At 34.9% G+C, this 11,747-nt stretch overlaps 1 protein-coding gene across 3 annotated transcripts; it reads right to left on the bottom strand.

Annotated features, from left to right (window-relative positions):
* Window positions 1-5,276: 5,276 nt before the first annotated feature.
* Window positions 5,277-10,974, bottom strand: LOC147276074 (Sec14p-like phosphatidylinositol transfer family protein). Of its 3 annotated transcripts, XM_086252904.1 has the most exons (15): window positions 10,559-10,974; window positions 10,250-10,301; window positions 9,853-10,150; window positions 9,005-9,104; window positions 8,511-8,777; window positions 8,338-8,415; window positions 8,151-8,252; window positions 8,020-8,069; window positions 7,805-7,904; window positions 7,572-7,661; window positions 7,383-7,481; window positions 7,024-7,114; window positions 6,162-6,553; window positions 5,959-6,033; window positions 5,277-5,791 (listed from the first exon to the last, which is right to left on the bottom strand). In XM_086252904.1, exons 2-15 carry the CDS (start codon window positions 10,254-10,256, stop codon window positions 5,735-5,737), a joined length of 1,806 nt encoding a protein of 601 aa, XP_086109030.1. In that variant the 5' UTR covers window positions 10,257-10,301; window positions 10,559-10,974; the 3' UTR covers window positions 5,277-5,734. The 3 variants fall into 3 exon arrangements, with proteins under 3 accessions (XP_086109030.1, XP_086109032.1, XP_086109029.1); XM_086252906.1 differs by lacking the exons at window positions 10,250-10,301; window positions 10,559-10,974 and having other exon boundaries at window positions 6,142-6,553; window positions 9,853-10,163; XM_086252903.1 differs by lacking the exons at window positions 10,250-10,301; window positions 10,559-10,974 and having other exon boundaries at window positions 9,853-10,163.
* Between the last annotated feature and the right edge of the window lie 773 nt (window positions 10,975-11,747).

Below are 11,747 nucleotides of genomic sequence, written 5' to 3'. Positions count from 1 at the left end.
ATATTACCTTCATCTTTTGTGCAAAGTTTAATGAATGTAGGAGCCTAGGAGGTGTGACCTGTTTTATATAAGGTGGTGAACCACTGAACCAAAAGGAGTGAGGGAAGTGTTACTGTGCTGAGAACGATCGCATGGCAGTTACAAGGATATTACACATCTACTCCTGCCTGTTTAGCTTCACCTGACCAAATGACTTAAAACCACCCACTTCACATTTTTTATTACCGGGCAATGCCACTGAACATTGCTTTAATAGTTCTAATTTTCCATAGATAGTAATTGGGTCACCCTTGGGGTACCCCCACCCTCCAAATAGCATTCCAATTGTTGAGAGTGCGACGATTAATCAGAGTTGTAAATTATAAAGACTGGGACAATAATACAAGTAATAAAAGTACTCTTAATAATATGCAACAATAATTCTTAAGCAAATATATAATTCTTAAACTCTGTATATATGTCTACCATAAATTTAGAGGAAACTAAGCAAGTTTAGACCACATTGACAATATAACACTTGAATTGGAATGGATTGAAGCAGCGGTATAGAGTCACAACCACAAGGCAACCGATGCATACAATCTGAATCATTGTCTCTGATTATATATGCAACTGAAAATCAAACAATTACATTACACTTGATGATCGATCATAAAGAAGAAAGAATAAAGAAACTAGCTAGCATTAGCAATATGAGGATGCCGATAGGACCCAGTTCATCAATTCCATTCAATCGGATAATTAACAAACAAAAAGTAATTAAAGTGAATATTCACATAATTTAGAAAAGAAATAAGCTTTCAAAAAACAGAAAAAATAGCGTGAATGAGGGCTATACCGGACGCAGAGAGAGGGTGATGTGGCAGGGTGGCGATGAAGTGTCGAGTGGGGACTGTCTGTGAACTTCTTCATTCACTATATTGAGGCCCAACCCAGTAACCTTTGTAATTTTTATTCGAGAGAATGGACTGGGATTAAGTCAAATAAAAAAATCCACGAGCCCATAGGCCATAAGGTGTTTTGGGCAACAAGTACTTTTTGTATTTAAAATAAAAAGGTATGAAGTGAAAAAATGGTGTGTAATGAGAGAAAAAATGGATGTGCAAATAACAGCACTCAAAAAGAACTGAGTCTTAGTCTCTCGGAGTTATTTATTACAATCCTTCATATAAAAAAAAAAAACCCCTAACTACTCCTCAACCTCCATAGGAGCAGCGTTTTCTGTAAGCATCGTGGCAGAGGCAGCCACCGGAGCTGCCTGGGGATTTGTCGGAGCCTCCCCCAGAAGTAGTTGCCAAATCTGATCGATCCCATCATAAAAATCTCTACGCTCCGACATAAAAATCTCTATGTTAAAATCGATCATACAAACCAAGATAAACACATAAGCATATGAATCTAATCACTACAATGAATGCAATGTCTCAAAGTCACATTACCTTACCTAAACAGATTGACCATCGAAACTCACCCTAAACCCTTGAGAAATGCTTCAGGATTTGAACCTTGATTTATATGCTTCAACCTAACTTAATGCTTACATGTTGATCGTTTTGTCTTAGGAAATAGCCAATTATATAAAATTACTTTAACATATTCGAGTTGGAGTTTTAATGTTCTGAAAATTTGAATTAGAATTTAATTTTAATTTTTGGATTGTGTGTTTTAATCTGTTTGGCTCAGGTGAACAAAATGGGCGGTAAAAAGCATATGGTTGGTTGTGTGAATTATCGTAAGGAAGCGAGGAACATAGAATGCAATGAGAGGGCCCAAGCAAACTACCGACTTGATCAGGCGTTGAAGGCTATAGCCTTCGCACTCCGTCGTAGTCCTCAGCCACTACTTCAGCCTAAGTCTCAAATTGAACCTAACCAACTACCACTGACTTAAGAGGTGGAGGAAGGTGCTCAAGCTTCTGTTGTCAATGTTGATACACATGAAGAGGTGGAGGTGAATCTAGAGGTAGCAGGTAGCGCTTCCTGGAATTGGAGCCATAAGGATCTCGCTAAATATTACAAAACAAATTCTGAAACAAAGGCAAATATCAAACAAAGCCAATGAAACAAATACATGCAGCAGTGGTTCACATGTCAATTTGATCTACCAAACCATGTAGATATTAATAAATCAAAGAAATGAGACCTCCTTTATACCATTAACTTGAATTATATATATCATACATGCATAAAAGAATGGACCTTTTCAAACCCTCATTGCAATTCTTCTTGTTTAGGATGTTTTGATCTTTCTGGACAATTTGGTCTCATTGCAACAACCTTATAATGTAATGCAAATGCTGGAAGAATTCAAAAAGCTACTGGAAGGTGTAATGAAATATGGTTTGAAGAAGGAGAAGAAAAGAGTTTCAATGAATCCAGTTGATATTAATCAGAATCTTAAGATACAACTGTACAAGAAGAAGAAGAAGAGTTTCAATGAATCTAGTTGATATTAATCAGAAGCTTAAGATACAACTGTACAAGGTTAAGTTTTTCCTTCTTAAGTACAGCTTGCTCAAAGTTCATCGTAAGAGGGAAAAACTTAACCTTGTACAGTTGTATCTTAAGCTTCTGATTAATATCAACTGGATTCATTGAAACTTTTTTCTTCTCCTTCTCCTTCTTCTTCTTCTGGAGACCATATTTCATTACACCTTCTTGATAATTTAAAACTACAACCATTGATAATTTATTCTTGTAGTTATTTTTGTTTGGAGGACCATACCTCTTCAAAACTCACTTTCTTAAATAAAACCCCTCTATTAAATCAAACAAGAAAATCAATATTTAAGAACTAGGTATTACACAAAGAATCAAAGACAATTGATGATGATGATGATGATTAATGCAACAAATGTATAAAACATAGTATTCCAACAATAATGTTTTAACATGCTCAAAATAAATAATAGAAAATTAGGATTAAATACCAAATTTCAATAATTTTTTTGTATAGCATGAAAACCATATAATATTTTAATTGAACTACCAAATTTAAATATAGTTTTTTAGATTAGGTCACAAATATGTTGACCTCTTTGATTTGAGCCTTTTCCATTTGACATTTTTATCCTTTAGCCTACATATGATGAGTGTTAGTTAAAATTTATAAGGTTTTGACAAAATTGCCCTTGAGGCTTTTATATTATCTTGAAAATTTGCTAATGTAGTCTCAACTTCACATTTAGTTGTGACTGTACAACACTCACAACTTCAAATTTAGTTGTGACTGAACGGTTACATCTAAGTTGTGAGACAGTCACACTTAAGTTGTGACTTAATTGAATTTTTTTTTAGAGAAATTATACTACATTATAGTATAAATAGAGGTCAAAACAATACTTTTACTCAAAATAATATATAGTATAGTGGTGTAAGTTGTCTCTTTCAATTTATCAAGATAGTCACAGTTAAGTTGTGACTTGATTGATTTTTTTTTTAATACAATATAGTATAAATTAATGTAATATTTGTGATGTAATATATTTTTTTTATTGTAGTGGCATGTGATGTAATATTTGTAAATTCTAATATCTTTTACTTTATTAATTTGTTTGACTTTTCAACTAGTACCTAATCTAAAATGCTATTTAATTTTGGTAATTAAACTAAAAAGTTATTGAAATTTAGTAGTTAAAATCAATGGACCTAATAAATAAACCCTAATTATAAATATCTATATAGTCTATATGAATTCACAAAATTCTTATGAATACATTTTGGGTGTAGTGTCATTCAAAGATTGTGTCATATCATATATATTAATTATATGAGGATTTAATATATGTATATGTACACAACTTAACAATTTCATATTATTATTATTTTTTTAAGAATGGAAAGAGTTAAAAATAAAAATAAAAATAAAAATTAGACACTATTGAAATTATTTGATGAGATATTGGTGAGAGAGAGAGAGCGAGCGAAATTGATAACGTCCTTAGAGCCTTAGGAAATTTATTTTTCTCCAATCACAAGAGCTGTAGGAGGTGTGTGACCTATTCCAATTTTCCGCAATTGCGCTCTTGCAATACCTTAACATTTAAATTGCATTCTATGTATTTTAAAACCAAAAAATGTTTTGGCTTGGCTTCTTACAAAAACATTTGTGTGGGTTGAGTCCAATGGATGATATAGTCTGATTCCAATTTGCACAAATTTTTTTTTTTTGTACTAATTACATGTAGTGGTTAAAATATAAATTTATGTACCCAAACATATTTATTTATGTTTTATGTATTTATTATAGGGCTGTTTGTAAAACATATGTATTGTAGTTCGTAAAAGGGTCATGTCATTGTTTAAACAAAGTATCATCTTGTCGACTCTATATATGCGTAGCTTACCTTGAATGCAAATATGACATAGGTCTTACATGAGTGTAACTCTGCATTGATCACATAGATGCGCGCTCTAAGGGTTTGGCCGTAAAATGTTGGGCGGTACGATTTGGTGCATTAGGCATGTATGCCAATGATCAACAATTTACATCAAACAATATTAAGGATTAACAACAAAATCGGTAATGATCGAGGAGGTGATTACGCTTGTCACCCATTAAACCGGCACAACACAATACATAAGGGTGGGAACGACATGACACATAAGAGTTCCTTACGTCCCACGGTGGAAGTCTCCTCCAAGGTGATTCTATATTTGTAATAATTAATGGTTATGGGAGCTTTTGTAATTCTAATTAGTGTTTTAATTAAGTAGTTAATATTTACTATGGTTTGGTATGTGATGGTAAATCGAACAATATTTTGTACTAGTTATTTTGTCAGTTTTAATTAAGTAGTAAAGTTTTACGTTGGTTGTTTCTGATAATAATTTCACAATTTCCTTCGCCTGCCTCGAAGATGTGGTTGTTGTGAGCTTCAGGAATCCACGAGTATCATAATTAATTCTGAGCAAAAACTTCTTTCCTCAAGGAAAAAGATGGTGTGATTCTTTATATATATAACAGTTGGAAATATAGTCAAGCAATCTATTAAGTCTAACATTTGACCCACTTGACCCAAACAGTCATCAAACTTGATGAGGCTTTGCAACGGGCAAGTATGCATTTTTTGGGACTGAAATTAGAAAGCTTTTACAGTAATTACTTTTGCAACAGCAAAATTATACGAATATTCTAGTTTCTCCATCAGGTCAGCACTACATATATAGTTGCTAAAGTGAGAGTCATAATGTAAGTATAGCCTAAAAGTAGCACACATCGTATAAATTCAAATATATGGAAATCTAACATTGCTCTAAGAAAATGTAGATGTAAAATTTGCTTTTGTGAATTTGCTATTGGTATAAATTGCAAAAAGGTAAAGTATTATACTGTATCAGTCACAAAGCTAGAAAAAGAGAGAAAAAAAATTTGTTATGCTATGTACACAGACGTTTATACACACTTTTCTTCACTTTAAATGGGCCGATCAACAACCTTATTTTCTTTACTCTTCACTCTCTTGATAACTACTTTCAACCGCCAACTACAAAGAAAGCTGAGGGGAAGAAAAATCTGAACGAGATGATGACTCTGCACACTAGTGTGCTTTTGCCAACATGCACACTGGATAATCTTGTATCAACATTATATGGATGAGGGTAAGTCACCTTAAATGACAACCCAACTAAAATTGGCTTAATGAACTCGGATGTGGTAATGATTGCATGTGTTTGAGTCAACAGGCATTGTTGGCCGGCACTATCAGTAGACTTCTGTCCCAAGAAACCGGTGCTCATCTTCCCGTGTTGTGAGTATATTTACTACTTCTTGGCCAACAAGAGTTTGCTCCCTGAAATTGAGAAAGCCTGATGTTTTAACAGCATATTCATGTTGTCTAGCGACATTAACAAATCAAAAGAATACATAGCCAACCTCATACAAAGAAAAAGAGATTCAAAATTTGTCCATGTTTATAAACAAAATTCAATTTTATCTCCACGGGTAATAGGAACTTACAGTCATGTTGTCCTCCTTTAAATTTTCTAGCGACTCAGCAAGCTCCACTTGTTTTGATGCAGTTGCAAGCAGTGCCTGCAAGAAAAACTCTTGTTTTTAGTAGCCAACTCTATACAATGGAAACAAGAAGCCTGATTGGTACAAGTACTGCATACTTCAGAAGAACCCAAGGTTACAACTTACAAGACAGAAGGTTGTCTTACTTTCTTTGTCTTCTGTAAGTCATGTTCTATAGATTTAATACGACTCAAAGATTCATGAAGCATGTCTTCTTTCTCTTGAGGAATTTTTGAAGGTTTGTTAACCAACTCAGTAACCAATCCTTCTAATTGCTGCAGCCTCTGCCAGAGAGGGTCTACTTCTATTCCCTGTGAAATGTGTTGTTCCTGAGAACTAGAATTTGCAAATGGAGGTGGTTTGCATGGTCTTTCTGAGCGGTTCTCTGCATAATGCGCTACAAATATTCTCCCCAACCTTGGGAATACGAGACATATGCATGCTAATATTTTGAATATGAAGTGAACAACTGAGCTCGCTACACGTGGAATGAATGTCTTCAGCAGCCTTCTCGGGGTAAAATTTGTGGTCGAATCACCTGTCAAGAACAAGTTAAGGACATGTAAAAGCATCCTTGGATAACCATATCTTAAGTGCTTATGATAACTGGGAGATAAATGAAAGAATCTGGATTGGCTTGGGAATCTCAGATATATGATAATGGAGACATATGCATAACCACATCCTAGGCTATAATGGGAAACCAACACTACAATGTCGTTGTAGGATTGAAGACAATCCAGCAATGAACTCTGTTCTCTTTTTATATTTAAAGCCAAAATTTGGATTGGCTTGGGAATTACAAAACCAGCCTGGCCAGACCTACAGTTTATATGCCTCAATAGTGATCCCCCTGATAAGACTACTACTTTTTTCAATGTTATTCTTGTTGTTTGTCACCAAAAAAAATATAGTCTTTATTTACCACAAAAAATTGCTATAAACCATGCCTGAGGCATTAATATCATGAGTCTAAGCAACTATGATAAATGACTGATGATCACCTACTTGTTGAACTTGAATTAACAACTTCCATTCTTCCAGTGGCACTGGCCGGTTCAACTAGGCTACAGATAGATGCAGAGTCAGTTGCCCTCTCCTGAGAAAAATCAGACAAATTAGTGGAAAGCAAGAGTTACATAAATTAATTAATATTTTATCATTCGGTCTATGGGGAATTCAAGAAGTACATCAAGGGACAAAGATTACATGTGATGATTAAATATATCCTTAGCCTTAACCATAAGTAAAACCTTTAGTTTGGGTGAGATAGATAGCTGCTATTGACGAAATAGCTGTTAAAGATGCAATCACTAATGAAGTTAAAGGATAAGACACCCAATAAAAGATAACTTCAGAAACTTTACTTTGTCAGACTGAGACATAGATAATTGAATGAAGCCAGAAGCACTTGACCTCATCTCTGATCCTGACTCAGCTGCAGATATTATTTCACTATCTGTAACCTGCACAGAAAACCCAAGTACTGTGAAATATGATACATGAGTAGAAGGTAATTAAGGACAGCATCCATGGTAGATTTGCCTTCAAGTCACCTTAGGGGCAAGCAGCTTGACTCCTAAATCGTCGCCGTCAGAAGAACCATTGATTTTCCTCAAGTACATTGCTTCTCCAGTGCATACCAGCTGCAAATAAAATTCATATGAGTAATGATGTAAATTTTCTGGCAAAGAAAAAACCCATAATATATCAGTCTATTTGTTCAAAGTATTCAAATCTAAAGTAATTCAATATCTGTGACAGCACTGTTACTCCACTAGATTCACACCTTCATTATTTCTGGATCATTCCAGGGTCCCTTGCCAGACCTAAGGCACCCACCTTCATTTGGACATGAACAAGTTCCCCCAAGGAAATCTGGAAGTTGACTGTTTAAAGAGAAAGTCGCTGAATTAAGTTGTGTAACACAAACCAGAACAAATTTAACAGTCATTCTATCTATTAAAAATCAGAATTATTTTAACGGACAGTAAAATGTCCAACCTTGAGTCTATAACTTCCAACAACTTGTTTCGAAATCTGTTGCCTAATACCTGAAGAATCAATGCAGAAGAACTTTAGAGTAGTTCATAAAAACCTTCAAATGAAATAAGAAACCAAAAATATTATCATACATGTATCTTTGCAGTAGTCCTAGGGTCAAGAAAGCCTTTTGCTGTGTTCCAAAGCAGCTTGAACCCATTACCAGCATTTACCACAAACATCTGATGTAATGTCTGTAGAGAATGAGCTAATATCAGAACTGAATAAATAGATTTTTGTATAATGTTATCAGTTGGTTTTATATAATAATAAATCCACCTCAGGATAGTTATCGCCATCAATTTTCTGCATGCGCATAACAAGGTCATGTGCAACCTTGCCAAAGCTCACCCAATTCTGCATAATCCAAAAAAGATAACAAGTACAGTTATTGCACACAATACATATGATGCACAGAAGTGAATAAGTGCATTTGTAGGTTAGGAAATTACCAGTCCCTGGACATCTAGTATAGTTATTGTAGAATCTATATGCCTTTTGGCAGCAATAGAACATGCTGGGAACTTCTCAGCAAAAGCCTTCTCAAAACCCTGGACATGATACTTTAAAAACCGGTCCACTGTGGTGACATTCATTAGCTTGCTAGGTTCAACTTTTCCAACTCTTTCAATATAAACAGGCCGTCCCTCCTTGTCTACACCATGATAACCATGAGGATAAAAACGCTGAACCTCTTCATACTCACTGTATACAAAATCCTAAGAATTTATCATTGTATCAATACCTCCATTAGAACTTTCGAAATGAAATTAAATCTATGCTAATACAGCCAGTAAAAAGGTTCATCTTATTCACAATTCTTAAGTTGATATTATGAATAAAAGTTTATTTCTTTTCAAAAAACAAAATGCAGGTATTAAAATGTTAAATCACACTGAAATTACATGCACCAGTTGTCCATCATAATCCTAATATAACATTATACCTTCACAATAGATTCTACTCCAAACTCTTTCCTCCAGTTGAGCATTTCTGCCCACATGTGGACAGTTTTATCAATGTCAAACTTCCTTGCCTTTAAAAATCTGCATAAACAAGGCTTAGTTATTTGTAATTAGATGCAAAATCTAAAAGGACAATTAAAAGTACTGTGTTTAATGCCCTCTTGGAAATATTTGTGCCATTAATAAGAAGTAAGCACCTTTTCAACAAAACAGAAAAAAAAAAAAAAAAAAAACCATAAGTTAATAGACTCACTCTACCATCAACATTCCCCTGCTCCTATTCATACATGGCTTCAAGATTTTGAATTTAATTGGTTTCTCTCTTCCTGAATAGATCCTCCATAATATCACAACCCTACCGATCTTATATTTTGGTGCATCGATGTCAAACAAAAGAAGTTATCATCCTCACTTCCTCAGATAGGGTTGAGTGGCAGAGGAGAATTCAGGTAATCAACCCAAATTAGTTTGAGTCGAAGCTAAATTGGGTTTCATGATATTGTTAACAAAAAAAAAAAAAACATCACGAACCAACTGAATATGCCATAACTTCTCATACTATTTATGCTGCATACCAATACAGCTGCTATCTCGAAGCCTTGAACCTTTAACATCCATCTCATTAACCAATTTCATTCTTAAATTCCAAACTTAAACAAGAAATTATATTAAATTCATCATTCAAGTTCACCGTAATCATTTGTCATTTCAAAATGCATAATTTCAAGGAAATCAAAGCCATTAACAGCTAATAAGCACTGTGTATGGTATAAGAGATATCAACATCACTCATGTAAAATATATGTTATCATTGCAATGATCCAATTACCTCAGCATTGTATGATAATCATCGTAGTGAGCTGGGAGCATGGCTTTAGCAACCAATGCCTCACGAAATGTAATCACAGCTTCTTCCTCCTTGGCATCCCGAACATCTTCAATTGAAATCATGGCGTAGCGACAATGGGCGACACGGTTGCCACGCTTTCTAAGACTATTTGTTAATCTCATGGCGTTCACAGTCTTTCTCTTAAGAGATCTGCCACGAGACTTCCGCCTCTCCTCCTCGGAGGTTTCAATATCGAAATTTCTAGACTTGTCATCTTCTTGGACTGAAACTACTTCTCCTACAATTAACATAGCAAATATACACAATTAAAACTGAAACAAACTAAAATTAAGATCTGATTCGATAGAGAATTTACAGAGGCATTGAATTGATGTACCTGGCATATTGTCGCTAATCAAATCGGCTTACAGTTCGACCTCAGATTACATCTGCATCGAATAAGAACAACAAAAACAGAGAAAAATAAATAAACAGATCATGAAATTTACTAGTAAAATGTGGTGTTTAAATGCGAATATCTCAGAAAATACTCGTAGTTCAAGAAAGTGACGAAATCTACCAAGATTTCAAGCAAGAGCCGACAAAACCGACAAATAGATCGAAACAGAATCCAGAAATGAAAATTCAAAGCGACGAAAAATCAAAATCAAAGTAAAAATAAAAACATTCAATTCTGCATTCGTACCATAAGCTGATCAGCAATCGATGATCAATTGAAACCGCGTGGCTTGCAATTGCAACGAATCACATTCGCGGAATCGAGCCTCCGCCGGGCTCAGAATTCGAAGAATCGAATCGAATCGAATTGAATTGAATTGAATCGCTTCTCTTTCTCGCTCTCTCTGAAATAGCCACCACCTGAGAGAGAAAGAGAAAGCGAATGGTGTTGCTTTCGGACTACGATGGCATTTACAATTTGTTTCTCTTTCTAGAAATCTCTCGCGCGCGCGCTCTCTCTCTCTCTCTAAACTGGCTGTGAAGAAGACGGAGAGAGAGCTAAGAACGAACGTAGCGGTAGCGGAGAGGAAGAGAGAGAGAGAGAGGCATGTCGCTGTCAAAAGCGTTAGTACTAGAGAAGACGTAGCGTACAACGGCCGCTTTGGCTCCGTCACCTGTTTGGCTCCGTCACCTGTTTGGCTCTCTTTGCTGTTTTTTCAGTTTTTGTTGGTTCCTCTGTTTTTTTTTTATTGTTTATTGGAGCCGTTTGTTAACGGCGGACGGAGGGTTCGATTGGGTGCTGTGGAATTTACGCTACGCATGAGCAGAATTTGTGGGTTTAGTTTTGTAGATGCCACGTCACCACCAACTTGGATGTTGACACGTGGGTTGACGTCGGTGATGCTGCTCACAATTGGATGCTGATTCAAGGATTAGATGCCACTTTAGCCAAGGTCGGCCTCGTGCGCTTGCCATGACATAATATACCTCCCTCACATTTGTTGGCAAGCACCATATTTGAGCCCGTTTACGTAAACTTCTTTCTATGTAAATTTCATTTTATTTCTTCTCTTTTTTAACGAGAAAAATCACCTTAATTTACGGTTGATTGGATATAAGATAAACTTTGTAGACGTATGATAACTCTAATGGCATAGAATTATGGAATTAAATTTCAAAAATTTCTTCAAAATTTCTAATTTTTTTAAGTTTCGAAATGTTACCAAGTCAAAATTGTTGAAATTTTATTAAAAGTTTCAATTGTTTTAGTCTAAATTTTCAACGAAATCGAAATTATTTCAAGATTTTCATATTTTTTAATCCTCAAAATTCTAAATTAAATTTCTTGGATAGAATAGAGTGGTTTAAGGGTAGAGATTTTATATTTGATTCCCTTTCTGTAGCATTTTTTGATATTCAAGAAACATTTAAACACT

The sequence above is a fragment of the Dryas octopetala genome, chromosome 8 (assembly GCF_963921425.1).
Source record: "Dryas octopetala chromosome 8, drDryOcto1.1, whole genome shotgun sequence".
NCBI classification, from domain to species: domain Eukaryota; kingdom Viridiplantae; phylum Streptophyta; class Magnoliopsida; order Rosales; family Rosaceae; genus Dryas; species Dryas octopetala.
The sequence above is the reverse complement of the archived record's forward strand: the minus strand, read 5'-3'. Positions and strand labels throughout refer to the sequence as shown.

Bases quoted from the DNA above. Each gene is read 5' to 3' on its own strand.
- LOC147276074 (XM_086252903.1), bottom strand. From the start codon at position 10,163: ATGTTAATTGTAGGAGAAGTAGTTTCAGTCCAAGAAGATGACAAGTCT. The intron at 8,070-8,150 runs GTATGATAATAT...TTGATTCTTCAG, and splicing joins GGACTACTGCAAAGATACAT to GTATTAGGCAACAGATTTCG. The intron at 5,792-5,958 runs GTAAGTTCCTAT...TCTCAATTTCAG, and splicing joins TAAAGGAGGACAACATGACT to GGAGCAAACTCTTGTTGGCC.